The 22,402-nt window shown below is 38.3% G+C and overlaps 1 protein-coding gene and 1 long non-coding RNA gene across 2 annotated transcripts in view; both read left to right on the plus strand.

Annotated features, from left to right (window-relative positions):
- AGO3 (argonaute RISC catalytic component 3) overlaps window positions 1-22,402 on the plus strand; it is a gene marked incomplete at its 5' end in the record, with an annotated part of 109,430 nt that overhangs the window by 59,806 nt on the left and 27,222 nt on the right. Inside the window, 3 exon segments of the mRNA NM_001194974.1 lie at window positions 2,543-2,665; window positions 3,457-3,590; window positions 7,805-7,989. Of these exon segments, the coding sequence (NP_001181903.1) occupies window positions 2,543-2,665; window positions 3,457-3,590; window positions 7,805-7,989 (442 nt within the window).
- Window positions 11,560-18,554, plus strand: LOC146402672 (uncharacterized). Its single transcript, XR_014807458.1, has 3 exons — window positions 11,560-13,238; window positions 14,722-17,125; window positions 18,320-18,554. It is a non-coding gene; the product is annotated as an uncharacterized LOC146402672 (long non-coding RNA).

The raw sequence follows: 22,402 nt of genomic DNA on the forward strand, positions 1-22,402 counted from the left end.
TAAGCTGTCTCCTTCTAAGTGGGGAAAAAAGAGAGAGATCAATACCACTTCATAAAACTGATGGAATAAGGCAGAATGAAAAATAAAGGCAGCTAGATCTTACTTTTTCTTGAATACCATGTAAACTGCCCAAGTGAAGAAAAAAGCCTAGAAATATGAATATTTCCCAAAACAACTTAATAACACTTTGAGAAGCAATTTTAAAGATTGTTGAAGGAGTTCCCTGTTGGTTCAATGGGTTAAGTATCCAGTGTTGTCACTGTGGCTTAGGTCACTGCCGTGGTGTGGGTTCAGTCTCTAGTCTGGAAACTTCCACATGCTGTGGGCATGACCAGAAATAGTTTTTAAAAAATAAAGATTGTTGTAAAGGGGCTACAGAACTGGATCTTTCATTTTATAAGCCAGTTACCAAAACAAACAAACAAACAAACAAACAAAAAAAAAAAACAAGTCTTTTCTTCCTTACAGTTTTGCCAAGAGTAAGTTATTACATGATATTTAATTAAGAAAACATAGGTTGATTCAAACCATGGATTTTTCTCTGATCTAATATGACAAAATTTTAAAACCTTTAAGAGCCTACACTCTCTCACTATCTCTATAAAATCCCAGTTTTAAAACCTTTAAGAGCCTACACGCTCACTATCTCTATAAAATCTCACTATCTCTATAAAATCCCGATAAAATATAACTTGTTTATTACAGCTTTTCTGTAAGGAGAAATGATATTGTACAGTGATTAGAAGCGTAAGCTTTGGAATCTAACAACTCTGGTTTCAAAGTCTTAACTTCTGGAGTTCCCGTCGTGGCGCAGTGGTTAACGAATCCGACTAGGAACCATGAGGTTGCGGGTTCGGTCCCTGCCCTTGCTCAGTGGGTTAACGATCTGGCGTTGCCGTGAGCTGTGGTGTAGGTTGCAGACGCGGCTCGGATCCCGAGTTGCTGTGGCTCTGGCGTAGGCCGGTGGCTACAGCTCCGATTCAACCCCTAGCCTGGGAACCTCCATATGCCGCGGGAGCGGCCCAAGAAATAGCAAAAAGACAAAAAAAAAAAAAGTCTTCTTTACTCACTTACTGTTACTATTATTGTGTCATTATCATTATAACATCTGGTAGGCTAGTGCAGTGATTGTAAGTAGGAAGAACGCTAGAATCAGAAGGTACATGGTTTCAGATTATACATCATTTGCTTAGCTATATGGTTTTATGCCAGTCATTTAACTTTACTAAATTTTAGTTTTATCCTCTATAAAATAAAAATTATCAAAAACTTACTTTTATAGTCATAAGGCTATTATGAAAACTAATTATAAAACATTTAGCACCAAGCACATCTTGGTAAATAGTGGTTATTGTTTTTCTTTGTAAACTTACAGAAATGAATGGCATTTAAGCTTAAAGAAAGGATGCACTTCAACATAACTTAGAAAACAACTTTTCCTGCCTATTGTAGGGAGATTCTTTTTCCATATTTAGATTAAATAGTGTTTTTTAATAGATTGTTACTCTAAGACTTGAACTCTGCCGCCTTTTTGTAACCATGTTTGACCTTTACCCTCAGACTAAATAGATATGTTTTGAAAAACACACTATAGTACACTATAACCATGAATTACACTTTGAGATCCAAGTCTACACTGAATTACAATAAATTGTTTATCTTTGCATCTATTGGTATATTATGTAAAAATTATAATCAGTATCTCATACTGGCTTTCTTGTCTGTCTCAACTGTATCTCAAGTAAATTTTATAATGTACCATATTTTATTTGAAAATATTTAGGTAGGGAGTTCCCGTTGTGGCGCAGCAGAAACGAATCTGACTAGGAACCATGAGGTTGCAGTTCGATCCCTGGCCTTGCTCAGTGGGTTAAGGATCCGGCGTTGCCATGAGCTGTGATATAGGTCGAAGACACGGCTCGGATCTGGCGTTGCTGTGGCTATGGTGTAGGCCAGCACCTAGAGGTCCAATTAGACCTCTAGCCTGGGAAGCCCCGTATGCCATGGGTGTGGTTCTCAAAAGCCAAAAAAAAAAAGAAAAGAAAAAAATATATATATTTAGGTAGATTTTATATAAGTTGTAAATCAAGTATTTAGGGGAAAAAGCCTTAGGATTATTAATATTTGCTGTCAAACTCTACATAAAATAAATTTTAATATGTCTAGGTCCTCTAATTAGAAGTAATTAACCATTTTTAGGTCACATATTTCTCTTGCAATCTCTAGACCACCCTCCTCAAAATATATTAGGCTTAATCACATAAAATTACCATTTTCATGAGTCATAAGTAGTTGAAATTTCTTATTATTCAACCTAATACATTTAAATGTTCTATAAATCACCAAGAGGTTCACAGGCTTCCTGCAGTCCACTCATGGTTTGTGGTGCCCAGGTAAGATTCTCTGCTCTATAGTTAGGGTCCATTATCTAGACCTATCATAAAACGTTGATTACACTGTGAAGAAAAAAAAATAGAGACTTCTAAAGCAGGGGATTTGGGGGAATTTTGAAAGTAACCCTGTAAACTTTTTCTGTTGATAGGTAAGAAGTGCAAATTATGAAACAGATCCATTTGTTCAGGAGTTTCAATTTAAAGTTCGGGATGAAATGGCCCACGTAACCGGACGTGTACTTCCAGCACCTATGCTACAGTATGGAGGCCGGGTAAAACCTCTTGAGAGTTTTTAAATTATAAACATAATTTTAAACATTCCTGGGTATGGAGAGAAGGGCATCCTAGCTATGTCTGGAATTTTGAAAGTGGTTTATTGTTCCAGCAGTGTTTTTTTGTTTGTTTCAGGATGAGTGTCTGCTTAAGCTTAGTAGAACTTTTGCTTATCTATGATAAAAATATAAAATATTGATTTAGGGAGTTCCTGCTGTGGCACAGCAGGTTAAGGATCTATTGTTGTCTCTGTGGTAGCTCCAGTTGCTGCTGAGGTGCAGGTTCGATCCCTGGCCCTGTGCAGTGGGTTAAGGTGTTCCCACAGCTGTGGTGTGGGTAACAGCTGCAGCTTGGATTCAGTCCCTGGCCTGGGAACTTGCATATGCCTCAAGAGTGGCCAAGAAATAAATTTTTTAAATAAATTAAAAGAGTTCCCATTGTGGCTCAGGAGGTTAAGAACCCGAAATAATGTCCATGAGAATGTGGGTTCGATCCCTGACTTTGCTCAGTGTGTTAAGGATCCAGTGTTGCTGTGGCTATTGCGTAGGCCAGCAGCTGCAGCTCAGATTCAGCCCCTAGCCTGGGAACTTCCATATACTGCAGGTCCAGCTGTAAAAAGAAAAATAAATGAATTTATTTTTTAAAAATAACATTGATTTAGAACAGCCTGCTCCATGTAGAATACCACGTGTATATCAGTTTAGCAATTTGATGTACTCATTTTCAGCTCATTCAAATAAATTATATCTTAAGTATTTGTTCTTCTTTACTTTGTTCTCTTTCTCCGTAGAATCGGACAGTAGCAACACCAAGCCACGGAGTATGGGACATGAGAGGGAAACAATTCCACACAGGAGTTGAAATCAAAATGTGGGCTATAGCTTGTTTTGCCACACAGAGGCAGTGCCGAGAAGAAATATTGAAGTAAGGCTTTTCATTAGTTTTGCTTTGGGACCATTTTGTGTTTAAATTTTATATTTCAATTTTAAATCACTCAGCTAAAGTTCTAACCAGTGTTGCCTCAACATGAAGTATATTTAATCACTGGACCTTTAAAAATGTTTCTTTTCCATAGTTTGATGATGATTCCTGAATTTTTTGGTCATATTGAAATCACTGATTCATTCTCCTAGGCATCCTAATAAGACTAGCATAGGTGGTATAGCAGGAATATCATTGGCTTTTGATGGCAGATAGGTCTAATTCCCAGATTTACCACTTCCTAACTTTATTACAATGGATAATTTAATCTCATTGTTTCAGTTTTCACCTTTTAAAAATAGAGATAGGAGATCCTGCTATAGCACAGTGGGTTAAGAATCTCACCACAGGGGCCTAGGTTGCTGTGGAGGTGGGGGTTTGATCCCTGGCCCAGTGAAGTGGGTTAAAGGATACAGCATTGCTGCACCTGAAGCATAGATTGCATTTGGGACTCATATTCAATCCCTGGCCTAGGAACTTCCATATGCCATTTTTTTGTGTGGCCATAAAATTAAAAAAAAAATAGAGATAATAAGTACCTTTTTATTGGGTGAGGATCAAATAACACCTTATTTCTCTATTGAGTTCCTTGAAAGAGTCATTTAGCTTCTCATTTTCACTTCCTTACTTTCCAAAATTTGGCCTCTATCTTCATCACTTTACTTTTTCTCCAGACTCTTTCCCTCAACATCTAAGTGATCAACAATCTTCTGTTTAAATTTAAAACAAATCCCCAAAGGAGTTCCCTTGTGGTGCAGTGGGTTAAGATCCAGAATTATCGGAGTTCCCGTCGTGGCGCAGTGGTTAACGAATCCGACTAGGAACCATGAAGTTGCGGGTTCGGTCCCTGCCCTTGCTCAGTGGATTAACGATCTGGCGTTGCCGTGAGCTGTGGTGTAGGTCGCAGATGTGGCTCGGATCCAGCGTTGCTGTGGCTCTGGCGTAGGCTGGCAGCTGCAGGTCCAATTAGACCCCTAGCCTGGGAACCTCCATATGCCTCGGGAGCGGCCCAAGAAATGGCAAAAAAAGACACACAAAAAAAAGATGCAGAATTATCGCTTTAGGGTCCTGGGTCACTGCTGTGGTGCAGTTTCGATCCCTGACCTGGAAACTTCCATATGCCATGGGCACAGCAGAAAACAAAAAAAAATCTTCAGTTTTCACTTTATCTGACTTATTCTCTCAGGATTCCAGGCCTCCATTCTCTCTTCTTTGTTGAAATCTTAGGGCTCTGCTGAAACTAGTTCCTGAAAGATCTTCAGTATCTTTGTGCTTATCAATTCTTTTTTTGTTGTTGTTTTTGTTTTTGTTGTTGTTGTCTTTTTGTCTTTCTAGGGCTGCACCCATGGCATATGGAGGTTCCCAGGCTAGGAGTCCAATCAGAGTTGTAGCTGCCAGCCTGCACCAGAACCACAGCAACACAGGATCTGAGCCATATCTGCTACCTACTCCACAGCTCACGGCAATGCCAGATCCTTAACCCACTAAGCGAGGCCAGGGATCGAACCTGCAGCCTCATGAATGCTAGTCAGGTTTGTTAACTGCTGAGCCATGATGGAATCTCCTGCTTATCAATTCTATTCTCAGCCATTATTTTTCTCCACATGTGTGCAGCTTTGGATGCATGTGACTACCTTCTTGACATTTTCTCCATCCTTGCCTCCCTGGTTTCTTTTTATCACTTTGGCTTCCTCTCTTCTCTATTTCCTCTCTTTTGGGACTCTCAAGTCTTTGGGGCTTTAGCAGTCTCAAGGGCTTCTGCTGTTACTCTTATGTAAGAAGTCGTCCTATTGTGAAGAAAATACCAGCTCCACTTGTGACCACCCCATTCTAAAACTTTTAGACTTCTCTTTGACAAAGAATAACATTAAAAGTCAGTATGATTCCCATCGTGGCTCAGTGGTAATGAACCCAACTAGTATCCATGAGGACCCAGGTTCAATCCCTGGCCTCACTCAGTGGGTTAAGGATTCAGCATTGCTGTGAGCTGTGGCGTAGATTGCAGACATGGCTCAGATCTGGCGTTGCTGTGGCTGTGGTGTAGCCAGCAGCTGCAGCTCCGGTATGATATCTAGCCTGGAAACTCTTCCATATGCCACTGGTGTGGCCCTAAAAAAAAACAAGAACAACAATAAAAAATAAGTGTGACATTTAAACTTTTTCATTTGCCTCTTAAGTCTTTTCTCCATTTTCATAAATTCTGGACAAAGAAACTGAGCACCGTATTCTCTCTGTCTCTCTAGTATCTTTTTCCATTTCCACTTAGGCTTCTCTTTACTGAAAGTGTCTCATTTCTATACTCTTCTGTGATTTGTGATGCTGGAAATAATCCATGATAGTAAACATAGTAGCTTATCAATATCCTCACCATTTGTACTTGTCACTTCCTCTGTAAAATAGAATTATGATTTGTGTAAATTTCCTATCTCCCCTCTAGAATCTGATTTTCTTAAGAAAATTATTACTGTCTAATATCAATCTGCCCTAATAGATTCTATAAATTATGCCCATAATGAATAGTTCTTGAGAGACACAGAGATCAGTTACACTAGGTCAGTTCAAAATTTGCTTTGCCTCTTTTGTGCAAGAAAATTTTTTTCCATTTAATTCTGTTCACTTCTTTTTATTAGTTCCAAATCTCTAAATTTATGTCTTACGGTTCACTTAGCATATTTTTTTCTCCAAAGTTTTTATCCCCTGGCTTTCAAGTAAAATGTCATGGAGACAGTTAAATACAGTGCTGTGATTATCTTACTTGACCTCCAGAGACCAAAGAAAACACCTCCAATTGTTTTTCAAGCTTCAAGTTATTCTTTTCATTTTACATTTGTTATTCATGGCTTGATAGAAGTCTCATAATCATTGGGCTTATGGCTCTTGTTCAAGCTAACTGAAAATATTCAACTTCATACTTCTTGAATTAAGTACTAATAAGGAAAAGGAGAAGAATTCTTACTTCATCTCTGTCCTGAGGGAATCAGTGTTTTTGAGCAAAGATCACTCAGATCCTTGACTTAGGACTATATGTGTTTTAAAAACAAATAAAGTGATTGTTAAACCCCAACATTATTACTTATTTATCCTAGGCTAAATGCAGAATTGTGTTTAAATATGAAATTATTAATCTCTGGTTTTTTCAGTATGCATAAAAGTACATTAAAGTGCTGCTTGCCTCATTTTTTTTTTAATCTTTTTGTCCTTTTTAGGGCCGAACCCGTGGCATATCGAGGTTCCCAGGCTAGGGGTCTAATCAGAGCTGTAGCTGCTGGCCTATGCCACAGCCACAGCAACTCGGGATCCGAGCCTACACCACAACTCACAGCAACGCCGGATCCTTAACCCACTGAGCAAGGGCAGAGATCGAACCCGCAACCTCATGGTTCCTAGTCGGATTCGTTAACCACTGCGCCACGATGGGAACTCCTCATTTGTTTTTTTAAAATTCTTTCTTTCTTTTTTTTAATTGGTTCTGAGGATAGAATCTTTTCCCTGCTATCCTAGTTTCAGATAGGTAATATCATAGAAAGAAATTCTGGACTAGGTCATAGTTCTGACTCTTGCCATTTATTTAAGCATTTAACCTCAATCAAGTACTTACTCTCCCTGAAATTGATTCCTGATCTATAAAATGGCAATAATACCTAACCACTTTCTTATGAATTTTGTCAGGATCAAATTATAAAATGTACAGTAGCTTAAATTTACCAAGTTTATATATCATGTCTTAGGCAGTGTGCTAAATGCTTTACATGTATTATCTCTTTTAATCTTCACGCCAATCCTATATTGAAAGTAATCATTTTACAGATGAGAGAAACTGGAAAAATCTGCCTAAACTTCTGTAGCTTATAAGCAACAGAAATAGAGTTGGAACCTGTTGTGCTAATTCTAGAGCTGAGCTCTTAACCAGCACACTTTATTACTAATGCCCTTTGTAAACTACAAAATGGCGCATAACTATGTAATAGTGTTCTTAGTTTGCGAAATGGATTACTGACCAACCATTGCCCTTAACATCAGTAGTCTGGTGACCTCTTCATATATGGAGCACACAGACCTTTGCCTTTTTCTCCATTCCCTTCTCATACTTTCCATTACTACTTCGTAGGTGTTGGCGACTAGGCAAAGGTTTTATTTTTAGTGATTTCTCCTTCTAGGGGTTTCACGGACCAGCTGCGTAAGATTTCCAAAGATGCAGGGATGCCTATCCAGGGCCAGCCTTGCTTCTGCAAATATGCGCAAGGGGCAGACAGCGTGGAGCCCATGTTCCGGCATCTCAAGAACACCTACTCTGGGCTGCAGCTCATTATTGTCATCCTGCCAGGAAAGACGCCAGTGTATGGTAAGGATATCATTGTATTAAGATTGCATTTTCCCTCAAGTAATCAGTATTCTTTCCAGAATTATGCTAACACATACCCTACAACTTTCAAACATTAAAGTACATTTGATAGCTACAGTATTTAAAACCATGTATTGTTACTATAAAAAGACAAATCAGAAGAACAAACTAAATAGTCTGAGACCCTGCAAAAAGAATTTCAGTGAAGGAGGCATTAAAGACTACAGTGTTTTAATTGCTGCTATACAGCAAAGTGATTCAGTTATCCATATATACATTGGTTGTTTTGTTTTGTTTTGTTTTTACTTTTTAGAGCCACATCACGGCATGTGGAAGTTCCCAGGCTAGGGGTCAAATAGGAGCTACAGCTGCCAGCCTACACCACAGCCACAGCAACTAGGGATTTGAGCCACATCTGCGACGTACACCACAGCAACACCGATCCTTGACACACTTAACACACCAGATCCTCAATGCACTGAGCGAAGCTAGGGATTGAACCCACATCCTCATGGATCCTAGTCGGGTTCATTAACTGCTAAGCCATAAAGGGAACCCCTATACGTTGTTTTTTTATATTCTTTTCCATTATGGTATATCTCGGAATATTGAATAAAAGGAATTATTTATTTAAAATGTCATTGAGCTAACTTGAGTATCAGTATAATGTAGTGGTTAAAAGAATAGGATCTGGAGTCAGACCATGTTACTTAATAGCCAGGTATTGCCAGATGTATTTCCTGTGTGATTTAGCTGAATTACTTAACCAAGTCGAGGCATAGTTTCCTCATCTGTGAAATTGGGATCCTAGAAGTATCTAACTCTTAGAAAGTAGTTGTAATGATTAAATAAATTTGCATATGTAAACAGGGCCTAAAATAGCACCTGTCCTAGAGTGGACATTAGTAAATGTTAGCTGTGATTATTGTAAACAAGTTAAAGTTTATGAGATTAATAAGTTAAATATAAGTCATTGAATCATGGAAAAACACAAAGAAATTACAATTTTCGGAGTTCCCGTCGTGACTCAGTGGTTAACAAATCCCTCTAGGAACCATGAGGTTTCAGGTTCGATCCCTGGCCTTGCTCAGTGGGTTAAGGATCCGGCGTTGCCATGAGCTGTGGTGTAGGCCAGTGGCTACAGCTCCGATTCAACCCCTAGCCTTGGAACCTCCATATGCCACGGGTGCAGCCCTGAAAAGACCAAAAAAAAAAAATTATAATTTTCAAACTGCTCAATGGGACATAATCATTTAAGCTTAGAAATGATAGACTTCACAAAACAAAGTTATTAGATATGATTGCATAAAAGTTAAATTTTCCATATAACTGAAATTAAAAGGAAGCCATGGAAAATGAAAAATATGTGCAGCAAATGGAGACAACAAAGGGCTAGTTTATTATTAGTTAAAATATCCATATAGATGTTATTGCATTCAAAGAAAAAAAATTGTATTCTTTTAGATTAATGAGCAAAGAATATAAACCAAAATTGCTTGAGAAAAATCAAGTAAATGGCTTTTTTCAGGTTTTTTTGATGGTTTTTTTGTTTGTTTGTTTGTTTTGTTTGTTTTGCTTTTTAGGGCCACACCTGTGGCATATGGAGGTTCCCAGGCTAGGGGTGGAATTGGAGCTGTAGCTGCCAGCCTACACCACAGCCACAGCAACGCGGAATCCGATCTGCGTCTGCCACCTACACCACAACTCATGGCAACACTGGATCCTTAACCTACTGAGCAAGGTCAGTGATCAAACCTGCAACTTCATGGCTCCTAGTTGGATTCGTTTCCACTGTGCCACTACAGGAACTCCCAAAACAAGTAAATATTTGAGAAAGTGTAGGCTTTCACCAATAAAGTACAAATTAATAAAAAGAAATGTTTATGCTACTAAATTAGCAAATATATACTATAATACCTAGTGCTTGTGAATATGCTGTGATGAATCTAGTATTTTAATACAGTGCTGATGGCAGTACAAATTGATAATATTCTTTCATCAAGTATTAAAATGTGTTTTCAGTCAGCAATTCAGTATTTCTAGTTCTAGGAATGTGTTCAAAGGAGAGAATTCATGATGTAGAAAAATCTACTAATACATAGTTTTAAACAATGAGTAAGTTATAGTATGTTGGTGAAATCATGATTCAAAATGACAGCTGTGGAGTTCCCTTTGTGGCTCAGCAGGTTAAGAACCCAACACAGTGTCTGTGAGGATGTGGGTTCAATCCCAGGCCTCACTCAGTAAATTAAGAATCAGGCGTTGCTACAAGCTGTGGCATAGATTGCAGATGTGGCTCAGATCTGGCATTGATGTGGCTGTGTCATAGGCTGGCAGCTGCTGTTCTGATTCAACCCCTAGTCTGGGAACTTTCATACACCATGGGTGCATCCATAAAAAGAAAGAAAAAATGATGGTTATAAAATTCAAAAGGTATTTAAGTTGTGATAAAATACAAAATGTGTTAAACTCAAAGGATTCGTAAATCAAGGAAAGAACAAACACCTCAAAAAAGACAAATGGCATAAAAGGGAAATATAGATGGTCAGTTATCTTATGAAAAGATGTTCCCACTCATTAGTCATTAAATAAGTATGAACTAGAATAAACTATTTTTCACCAATAATCCCATTTTGGGCAAAGATGTTCATAAATGTACTCTCTATATATGCTGTTGATGGGAGAGAAAGTTGGTATTACCATAACCTCTAAACTGGCGTTCTTGCCTGCATTTCCTCTAGTTCACTTTCAGACCATTTTCTACACTGCTTCACTCAGTGATTCACTGAGTGATTTTTCTAATTGATAGGTTTTAATTTTTTAGAACAGTTTTAAATTTACAAAAAAATTGAGCCGGAGTTCCTGTGGTGGTGCAGCAGTGACAAACCCTACTAGTATCCATGCCTTGCTCAGTGGGTTAAGGATCTGGCATTGTCATGAGCTGTGGTTTTGGTTGTAGATGCGGCCTGACATTGCTGTGGCTGGGGCATAGGCTGGCAGCTACAGCTCAGATTCGACCCGTAGCCTGGAAACTTTCATATGCCACCAGTGCAGCCCCTTAAAGACAAAACAAAACAAACCCAAAAACATTGAGCAGATAATGTAGAGAGTTCCTATATGCCTTCCATCCCTTGTACACAGATTTCTCTAATTTTTAATATTTTGATTTAGTGTGGTACATTTAATGAACCAGTATTGATAAACTATTACTAACCTATTGTCAACAGTTATTAACTTACTGTCCACTGTTTGCATTAAGAGCTACTCTTTGTATATACAGGTCTATGGGTTTTGACAAGTGCATAATGTCATGTAGCTACTATTACATTATCAAAGAGTAGTTTCACTGCTCTAAAAATTCCCTGTGCTCCACCTTTTTATCTCATCTCTTCAAACCCCTGACAACCACTGGCCTTTTTAATGTCTCCATAGTTTTGCCTTTTTTAAAATATTGTATAGTTGGAATTGTACCATATATACTCTTTTCTGATTGGCTTTTTTTCACTTAGCAATATTTAGGATTCCACCATGTCTTTTTGAGACTTGAAAAGTCATTTCTTTTTTTTTTTTTTTTTTTTTTTTTTTTTTTTTTTTTTCCTTTTTAGGGCCACACTTGCAGCATATGGAGGTCCCCAGGTTAGGGGTTGAATCAGGGCTGCAGCTGCTGGCGTATACCACAGCCACAGCAATGCAGGATCCTGACCACATCTGTGACGTACACTGCAGCTCAGAGCAACACTGGATCCTTGACCCCCTGTGCAAGGCCAGGGATCAAACCCGTGTCTTCATGGATACTAGTTGGGTTTATTACCACTGAGCCACAAAGGGAACTCCAATAAGTCATTTCTTTCTTTCTTTCTTTTTGCTCTTTAGGGCCGAACCTGCAGCATATGGAGGTTCCCAGGCTAGGGGTCTAATCAGAGCTACAGTGGCCAGTCTACGCCACAGCCACAGCAATGCCAGAGCTGAGCCACATCTGCAACCTTACACCACAGCTCACGGCAACGCTGGATCCTAAACTCACTGAGCGAAGCCAGGGCTCGAACATGTAACCTCATGGTTCCTAGTCAGATTCGTTTCCCCTGCGCCACAGCAGGAACCCCTAAGTCATTTCTTTTTAATGCTGGGTAATTTTATATTGTATGAATGTACTACAGTTTGTGTACGTTTACCTCTTGAAGGACATTTTGATTGCTTTCAGTTTTTGGCAGTTATGAATAATGCTGCTACCAACATTCATGTGCAAGTTTTTGTGTGGTTATGTTTCCAACTCAATTTGGCAGATAACCAGGAGCGCAATTGCTTTATCCAATGGTAAGCCTGCCAAATTATCTTCCAAGGTGGCTGTATAATTTTGTATCCCCTTCAGCAATGATATTGCTCTGCATCCTTGTCAGCATTTGGTATTGTCAGTTTTTTTGAATTTAGCAATTCTAATAGTTGTGTAGTAGTTTCTTATTACTATTTTAGTTTGCAGTTCCTTAATAACACATAATATTGAGCAGCTTTTTGTGTACTTTTTGCCATCTATATATCTTCAATGAAATGTCTATTCTAATCTTTTGCTCATTTTTTTATTTGGTGTGTATGTTTCCTTATTGTTCAGTTTTAAGAGTTCTTTGTATGCTTGGATACAAGTTCTTTATCAGATACATAGTTTGCAAATATTTCCTCCCAGGCTGTGGCTTCTCTTCCCTTAACAGTTTCTTTCATTGAGCACAGGTTTTCAACTTTAATAAAGTCATCAATTTTTTCTTTCTCAGATCGTTTTCGGTATTATAGTTAAAAACCCATTGCCAAACCAGAGGTAATCTAAATTTTCTTCTGTGTTATCTTCTAGTAGTTTTATAGTTTTCCTTTTTGTATATAGGTTTATGATCCATTTTGACTTAATTTTTGTGAAAAGTATAAGATCTGTGTCTAGATTTTTTTTTTTACATGTGGTTTCCAGTTGCTTTAGCACAATTTATTGGAAAGATTATCTTTCTCCATTAAATCGCCTTTGCCACTTTCTCAAAGATTGATTGACTGTATTTGTGTGAAGCTATTTGTGGACTCTACTTTGTTCCATTGGTGTATATATGAGTTCATTTGCTAACACCACACAATCTTGATTAATGTAGCTTTAAAGGCTTGAAGTCAGATTGTGTCAGTTCTCTATTTTGTTCTTCTTCTTCCCTATTTTGTTAGCTAATAGCTCTTTTGCCTCTCTATATCTTTTTTTAGGGCTGCACTGGCGGCATATGGAAGTTCCCAGGTTAGGGGTTGAATGGCAGCTGCAGCTGCAGGCCTATGTCACAGCCACAGCAATGCAAGATCCAAGCCGCATCTGTGACCTACACCACAGCTCACAGCAACACTGGATTCTTAACCCACTGTTCGGGGCCAGGGATCAAATCCACATCCTCAGGGATACTAGTCAGATTCATTTCTGCTGCACCACAACAGGAACTCTGACAATTAACAATGTTTAAAGTCTTCTGTTCTTGAACATAGAATATCTCTCTGTTCAAAGCTTCTTTTGGAGTTCCTATTGTGGCGCAATGGTTAACGAATCTGACTAGGAACCATGAGTTTGAGGGTTTGATCCCTGCCCTTGCTCAGTGGGTTAAGGATCTGGCGTTGCCGTGAGCTATGGTGTAGGTTGCAGACGCAGCTCGGATCCCGTGTTGATGTGGCTCTGGCATAGGCTGGTGGCTACAGCTCCAATTCGTAGCCTGGGAACCTCCATATGCCGCGGAAGTGGCCCAAAGAAATAGCAAAAAGACAAAAAAAAAAAAAAAAGCTTCTTTTGATTTCTTTTGTCAGAGGTTTATAGTTTTCCTCATTTAGATTTATGTCTAAGTATACTGGTTTTTTCTTTTAATGCTAGTGTTAACGGTGTTGTGTTTTTAATTTAATTTTTTTTTTTTGTCTTTTGTTGTTGTTGTTATTGTTGTTGTTGTTGTTGTTGCTATTTCTTGGGCCGCTCCCGCGGCATTATTGTTGTTGTTGTTGTTGTTGTTGCTATTTCTGGGGCCGCTCCTGCGGCATATGGAGGTTCCCACGCTAGGGGTTGAATCGGAGCTGTAACCACCGGCCTACTCCAGAGCCACAGCAATGCGGGATCCGAGCCGCGTCTGCAACCTACACCACAGCTCACGGCAACGCCGGATAGTTAACCCACTGAGCAAGGGCAGGGACCGAACCCGCAACCTCATGGTTCCTAGTCGGATTTGTTAACCACTGTGCCACGACGGGAACTCCTTATATCTCTTTCTTGCGTTAGCTTAGACTTCCAGTATGAAGTGGAATAGCAGTAGTGGGAGGAGACATCCTTGCAGTGTTTCTAACCTTAGGAGTAAAATATCTAGTTTCTCAACAGTAAAACATGATGTTAGCTATCGACTTTCTACAGTTGTTTCTTATCAAGTTGAGGAAGTTCCCTCTAATCCTAGCATGCTGAGAGTTTGTATTATGAATGAGTGATGGAGTTTGCCAAATTCTTTTCTGTTTTTTTTTTTTTTTTTTTTTTTTTTTTATTTTCCCACTGTACAGCAAGGGGGTCAGGTTATCCTTACATGTATACATTACAATTACAGTTTTTCCCCCACGCCAAATTCTTTTCTGTATCTATTGATATGATCATATGATTTTTCTTTTTTTTCCTCTTAATATGATTGATTAATTGATTTGGGGGTTTTGTGGGGGGGGTTATTTGTCTTTTTAGGGCCTCACCTGTGGCATATGGAGGTTCTCAGGCTAGGGGTCGAATTGGAGCTGTAGCCACTGGCCTACAGCACAGCTTAAGGCAACACCAGATCCCTAACCCTCTGAGTGAGGCCAGGGATCGAACATGCATCCTCATGAATACTAGTCAGATTAGTTCCATTGAGCCACGATGGGAACTCCTGATTAATTGATTTTTTAATGTTTACCCAGCCTCATGTGCCTAGGGTAAATCCCACCTTGTCATTATGTAATCTAATTTACTAATCTTTTGTTGAAGATTTTTACATCTGTGTTCATGAGAGATACTGATCTATAGTTTTCCTTTCTTGTAATGTCTTTTTCTGGTTTGGGTATTAGGGTAATTTTGGCCTCAGAATCAGTTAGGATGTATTTCCTCTGCTTCTCTTTTCTGGAAGAGATAGTAGAAAATTAGTATTTCTTCCTTGAATGTTTGGTAGATTTCACCAGTGAAACTATCTGGGCCTTTTCTTTTTTTGGAAAGTTATTAATTATTGATGCAATTTCCATAATACAGGCCTGTTCAGATAATGTATTTCTTCTGCATGAGATTTGGTAGTATCATTCAAGGAATTGGTCTGCTTCATGTAATTCAACAAATTTGTGGGCCTAGATATTCTTTTATTATCCTTTAAATATCCTTGGACCAATGACCCTATTTTCATTTCTGATATTAATAATTTGTGTCTTCTCTTTTTTTCTTGATTACTCACACTAGAGGTTTATCAATTTCAAAGATATTTTCAAAGGACCAGCTTTTATGGTTTCCTTGATTTTCTCTGTTGATTTCTTATTTTAAAGTTCATTGATTTCTGTTCTAATTACTAATATTTTTTCCTTCTGCTTGTCCTAGGTCTGTATTGTTCTTCTTTCTCTATTTTCCTAAGATAGAAACATAGATTATTGATTTTAGATTGATCTTCTATGCATTCAGTATCATAAATTTTTCTGTAAGTACTGCTTTCACTGCATCCCACTAATTTTGATAAGTTATATTTCATTTTCATGTTACATAGAATTATGTAGTTTAATATATGCATATTTTGGGATTTCATGGCTATCTTTCCATTACTGATTTCTAGTTTAATTCCATTGTGGTCTGAGACAATACTTTCTATGATTTCTATTCTTTGAAATTTGTTAAGGTGTGTTATGGATCAGAATGTGGTCTTTCTTGATGAATGTTCCATATGAGCTAGAGAAGAATGTGTGTTCTGCTGTTATTGAGTGGGTATTCTATAAATTACTCGTAGAGTCAGTTGATTGATAGTACTGTTCAAGTCCACCATATCCTTATTGATTTTCTGCCTGCTGGATCTGTCAGGCACTCCACTACAATAGTAGATTTGTCTATTTCTCCTTGCAGTTCTATCAGTTTTTGCCTTATTTATCTTGGCATTCTTTTCTTAGTTGCATGTGTTAAAGACTGTCCTGTCTTCTTAAAAAATTAGCCCTTTCACCTTTACTCCTGATGATTTTCCTAGTTCTGAAATTTACTTCCCTGTAAAAATAATATAGTAACTCTAGTTTTCTTTTCCTTGGTGTTAGCATGATATATCTTTCCGTATCACTTTACTTTTTTATTTTTTATTTTTATTTTTTGCTTTTTAGGGTCGCATATATGGCATATGGAAGTTCCCAGGCTAGGGGTTGAATCAGAGCTGTAGTCACTAGCCTACACCACAGCTATAGCTGTGACCTCTGCAGCAGATTGTGGCGATACTGGATCCTTAACCCACTGAGCCAGGCATTGAACCTGCATCCCAGTGCTCCCAAGACACTGCTGATCCTGTTGCACCACAGCGGGAACTCCTTTTTTTCTGGTTTTATTTATTTATTTATTGTCTTTTTAGGGCCACATCTGTGGCACATGAAGATTCCCCCTGCCTAGGGGTCAAATCAGAGCCACAGCTGCTGGCCTTTGCCACATCCACAGCAATGTGGGATCTGAGCTGTGTCTACAACCTACACCATACCTCATGGTAACACCATGAGCAAGGCCAAGAATGGAACCTGCATCCTCACGGATCCTAGTTGGGTTTGTTAACTACTAAGCCATGAAGGGAACTCCCTTTTTTATGGTGTTAAATGAGCATTTTACATATTTCATTTTCTTTCTTCTCTTATATCAGTTATACTTTTTAAAAAATTTTGTTGGCTTCCCTAGATTTTGCAGTATACATTTACAACAAATCTAAGTTCACTTTCAATAATTCTATATCACTTCACAAAGTATAACCTTATAGCAAAGTATTCCCAATTCCTCCCTCCTGTCCTTTACATTTTTGCTGTCATTCATTTCACCTATTCATAAGGTATAACCTCTCAATACATTGTTGCTATTATTGTTTTGAGCAGTTATCTGTTCAATTAAGAATAAGAAAGTAGGAGTTCCTATTGTGGCTCAGTAGTAACGAACCAGACTAGTACCCATAAGGATGTGGGTATGATCCCTGGCCTCGATCATTGGGTTAAGGATCTGGCATTGCTGTGAGCTGTGGTGTAGGTTGCAGTTGCAGCTCAGATCTGGAGTTGCTATGGCTGGGACGGAGGCCAGCAGCTGTAGCTCCGATTAAACCCGTAGCCTAGGAATTTCCGTATGCTGCACCTTCAGCCCTAAAAAAAAAGAAAGAAAGAAAGAAAAAAGAATAAGAAAGTGAAAGCTTTTATTTTACTTTTATTTATTTATTTCTTCTCTTACCTTCCTTTTTTAAATGTAAATTTGGACTATATAAATTTTCCTTCTCTCTGAAAAATATCTTTTATCATTTCTTGCAAGGCAAGTCTACTGTCTTAGGTTTTTTTTTTTTTATTTGTGTGAGAAGGTATTTCCCCATCACTTTTAAAAACTTACTTGTTTATCTTTGCTTATAAATCAAATTATCCACTCACATAGTTTCAAGTGTTAAATCATTCTGAAATTCTTATTTTCAGAAACAACCCCTTTATAGCCATCATCCCATTTATTTTCCTCATAGAAAACTTTCATTATTTGCCGCTTTTTAAATTTAATTTTTGTTTCTTAAGTGTAGCTACCTGTATTTCAGCCCTCTTTTGCCAGAGCCCTGGGATCTCCTATATTTGTCTTATGTTGGTGTGTTGGTATCAGTGACACCTTCCTTAAATCAATCAATTGGTGTCTTTTTTTTTTTCTTTCTTTCTTTCTTTTTTTTTTTTTTTTGGTTTTTAGGGCCACACCTGCAGCATATGAAAGTTCCAAGGTTAGGGGTTGAATCAGAGCTACAGCTGCCAGCCTACACCACAGCCATAGCAACACCAGATCCAAGCTGCATCTACGACCTACAGCACAGCTCAGGGCAATGCCAGATGCTTTAACCTACTGAGCAAGGCCAAGGATTGAACCTGCATCCTCATGGATACTAGTCAGGTTCTTTTTTATTTTTCCTTCTTTCTTTCTTTTTTTTTTTTAAATTACTCAATGAATTTTATTACACTTATAGTTGTACAACGATCATCACAACCCAATTTTATAGCAGGTTCTTAACTCATTGAGCCACAACGGGAACTCCCTGGTGTCAGATTTTGATTGTAGTTTTCATTCCTTCTGATGTACTCTTTTGGAGTTCCCATTGTGGCTCAGCAGGCAAAGAACCCAACATAGTGTCTGTGAGGATGTGGGTTCAATTTCTGGTCTTGCTCAGTGGATTAAGGATCTGGCATTGCCACAAGCTGCAGCATAGGTCACAGATGGGTCTCAGATCCTGAGTTGCTGTGGCTGTGGCATAAGCTGCAATTGCAGCTCTGATTTGACCCCTAGCCCAGGAACTTCCATATGCTTCAAGGCAGCATTTAAAAAAAAAAAAAAAAAAAAAAAAGGAGTTCCCATCGTGGCACAGCAGAAACAAATCTGATTAGGAACCGTGAGGTTGAGGGTTCGATCCCTGGCCTTGCTTAGTGGGTTAAGAATTTGGCATTGCTGCGGCTGTGGTGTAGGCCAGCAGCTGTAGCTCCGATTTGACCACTAGCCTGGAAACTTCCATATGCCACAAGTGCAGCCCTAAAAAGCAAAAAAAAAAAAAAAAAAAAAAAATCTGATGCACCGTTTTCATGGGTGTGTTCCTCAGTTGACTATTTGTTAACAAGATTTTGTGTCTATGTGTGGTAAAATATACATAACTTAAATTTTACGATTTTAACCATTTTTAAGTACACAATTCAGTGGTATTAAGTACATTTAGAGCATTGTTCAAACATCACCACTGTCCATTTCTAGAACTTTTTCATCAACTCAAACAGAAGTGTACCCATTAAACAATAACTTCCCATCTCCATCCACCAACCCCTAGTAGCCTCTATTCTACCTTCCGTCTCTATGAATTTACTTATTCTAGTAACTCATATAAATGAAATCATACAATGCAAATCCTTTTGTTTCTGGTTTATTTCACTTAGAGTAATATCCTCAAGGTTTGCCTATGTTGTGGCATGTATCAGAATTTTATTCCCCCTTTTGTGGCAAAATATATATAAAACATAAAATTTGCCATTTTAACAAGTGTACAGTTCAGTGGCATTAAATACATTCACACTTTTGTACAGTCATCACCACTATCCATCTCCAGAGCTTTTTCATTATCTCAAACTGAAACTCTGCAGTAACTCCCTCCTCTCCTTTCCCCAGCCCCTAGAAATCTGTATTCTTCCTTCTGTCTCTATGAATTTGACTATTCTAGTTACCTCATAAAAATGAACCACATAGTATTTGTCCTTTGATGACTGGTTTATTTCATTTAGCATAATGTCCTCACAGTTTGTCTATGTCAGATTTTTCTTCCTTTTAAGTCTGAATAATATTCCATTGTAAGCTCCTGCTATGGTGCAACAGGACCAGCAGGTATCTTCAGAGCGCTGGGATGCGAGTTCAGTCCCCGGCCCAGCATAGTGGGTTAAGGATCCAGCGTTGCCGCAGATGCCCCTTAGGTCACAACTGCAGCTCAGATCTGATCCCTGGCCTGGGAGCTCCATATGCTGTGGGGCAGCCAAAAAAAAAAGATATCCCGTTGTATGTATATATACATTTTATTTATCTATTCATCTTATCTGGGCACTTGGATTACCTCTACCTCTGGGCTTTTGTGAATATTGCTGCTTTGAACATGAATATATAGCTCCAGTCCTTCCTTTCACTTTTTGGGGGTATAGTCCCAGAAGTGAAAGTACTGAATCGTATAATAATTGTAGTTTTTTTGAGGCTTAACTGCTTTCCACCGAATCCACACCATTTTGCATTACTATCAGCAATGTACAAGGTTCTTATTTCTCTACATTCTTGCCAGTACTTGTTACTTATTTATTTTATTTTAGCTAAGCTTAGTGGGTGTTAAGCAGTATCTTGTGGTTTTGATTTGCATTTCCCTAATGACTGGTGCTATGGAACATCTTTTCAGGTGTTTATTAGCCACTTGTACATCTTCTTCAGAGACTATCTATTTAAGTCCTTTGGTTGTTTTTATTTGGATTGTTTGGCTTTTTTCTTGTTGAGTTATAGAAGTTACCCTGTAATTGTTTCTGCAGTTACTGGCTTCATCAGCTTTTGCTTCTGATAAGCTGATCTTGGCTATAATTTTGTTTTGGGGGGCGGCAGTTTGCTGTTACCTTAGTTCTCTGATGGATCGAAGACCAAGACAAGTCATTTATTTTCAGTTCGTTCAGCTTTTTTTGTTATGAGGATGGAAGTGTTTTACCTGTTGGTGCTATAGCCAACGTTCAGAGTTGTATTTCTGAAAGACAAGTCTGATTTTATCCCCTTCCCTATCGCTCCCACTTCAGTAGTTTTTCATTATACAAGTGATAAAAATTGATAAGTAGGATTATCTTCCTAGGGTTTACATGTTCTAATCCATGACTTCCTACCTCTTCAGAATTCATCTCGCTTTGTTTTTTTCCCCACAGGAACTCTGTTTTCATCCTTATCCTTCTACCTGTACTGTCTCTCATTAACCCACTTTCCACCCTTCACCAAATAAATGCACATTCTTCTTTTGAATTTTAGTTTCAGACATCCCTTCCTTGGGGAAGCTTTGCCTGACTTCCCTGACAAGGTCAAATTCTCTCACTATTATTGTGTTATGACACCGTGTACCCCTCTGTGTTGTTCATAGTTGTAAGGTTAAATTTGAGGTTATTTAATTAATACCTCTTTCTCTGACTAGACAATAAGCTCTCTGAGGCCAAAAACAGTGTTTCTCCCCACCCCTTTTTTTGGCTGTACATATGGCATGTGGAAGTTCCCTGGCCAGAGACTGAACCCATGCCACGCAGCAACCTGGGCCACTGCAGTGATAGTGCTGGCTCCTTAACCCACTGTTCCACAAGGTAACTCCAAGAACGATAGCTATCTTAACTCATCATTGTACTGAGCTTCACACAGTACTAGCATGATTAGATGGACATTAAATATTTGTTGAATGAATGAATAAATCTTTTCAGTGAGGGGGGGGCGCAGTTTGTCAGTATCTATAAAAATGTTAAGTATCTATACCTCTGATTCCTGAAGCTGTAGTTATACAAAGTAAATATACAAGTGTTATTCAAAGCATTGTTTGAAATAATGAAAACGTGCAACAGGAGTTCCCATCGTGGCTCAGCGAAAATGAATCTGACTAGTATCCATGAGGACACGGGTTCCATCCCTGGCCTCACTCAGTGGGTTAAGGATCCAGCATTGCTATGAGCTGTGGTGTAGGTTGCAAACACAGCTCGGATCCCACGTTGCTATGGCTGTGGCATAGGCCAGCAGTTGCAGCTTTGAGTCAACCCCTAGACTGGGAACCTCCATATGCTCCAGGTGCAGCCCTAAAAAGACAAAAAAACAACCTGGAATAGGCCAAAAATATGTCAGTGTATGAATGATTAGATACCTTATGGTGTTTAAAAACAGAGTAACTACTGCTGTTATAAATAATAAGGGATATATATATATATATATATATATATATGTATGTAAAGATTTGGAACATAATATATTATCAAGTGAATATGACAAGTTGCACAATAGTATGTAGTATAGTCTCAATTTTGATTTTTTTTCTCTCCCCGCCAATTGTATATGGAAGTTCCCAGGCCAGGGATCAAATCTGCCTACACCACAGCTGCAGCAGTGCCATATCCTTAACCTACTGTACCATAGCAGAAACTCACTCAATTTTTATTTTAAAGTGTTTTCAATTTGTTATATATGTAAGACGTTATATACATTGAAGTCTTCATGGTAGTTAAAATTGCAAGAGGAAGCAATGAGATCCTGGGGAACTATATCTGGTCACTTATCTTGGAGCATGATGGAGGATAATGTGAGAAAAAGAATGTGTATATGTGTATGTGACTGGGTCACTTTGCTGTACAGTAGAAAATTGGCAGAACACTGTAAACCAACTATAACGGAAAATATAAAAGTCATTTAAAAAAATTGCAGCGGAAGGAAGGGACAGAAAACAGGGTAAGGAAAGGAACAGGATAAAGGCTTTTATATTGTACTACTTCTGTATTTATAAATTAAAGTTTGGAGAATAGGATTGAAAGCTGTAAGTATACTATGATTATAGTGTTATTAAAATAATACAAGTGAGAAATTACTGGAAAAGAGTATAATTAAATAGTAATGAGATTATATATGAAAATTTTCATTTATTATATTATTTTTGTGATGACTTTTTTTTTTTTT

Source organism: Sus scrofa, chromosome 6 (genome assembly GCF_054392235.1).
Source record: "Sus scrofa isolate SSC_HxYL_T2T_F1_AM1 chromosome 6, Sscrofa_HxYL_maternal_Yorkshire_Landrace_v2.0, whole genome shotgun sequence".
NCBI classification, from domain to species: domain Eukaryota; kingdom Metazoa; phylum Chordata; class Mammalia; order Artiodactyla; family Suidae; genus Sus; species Sus scrofa.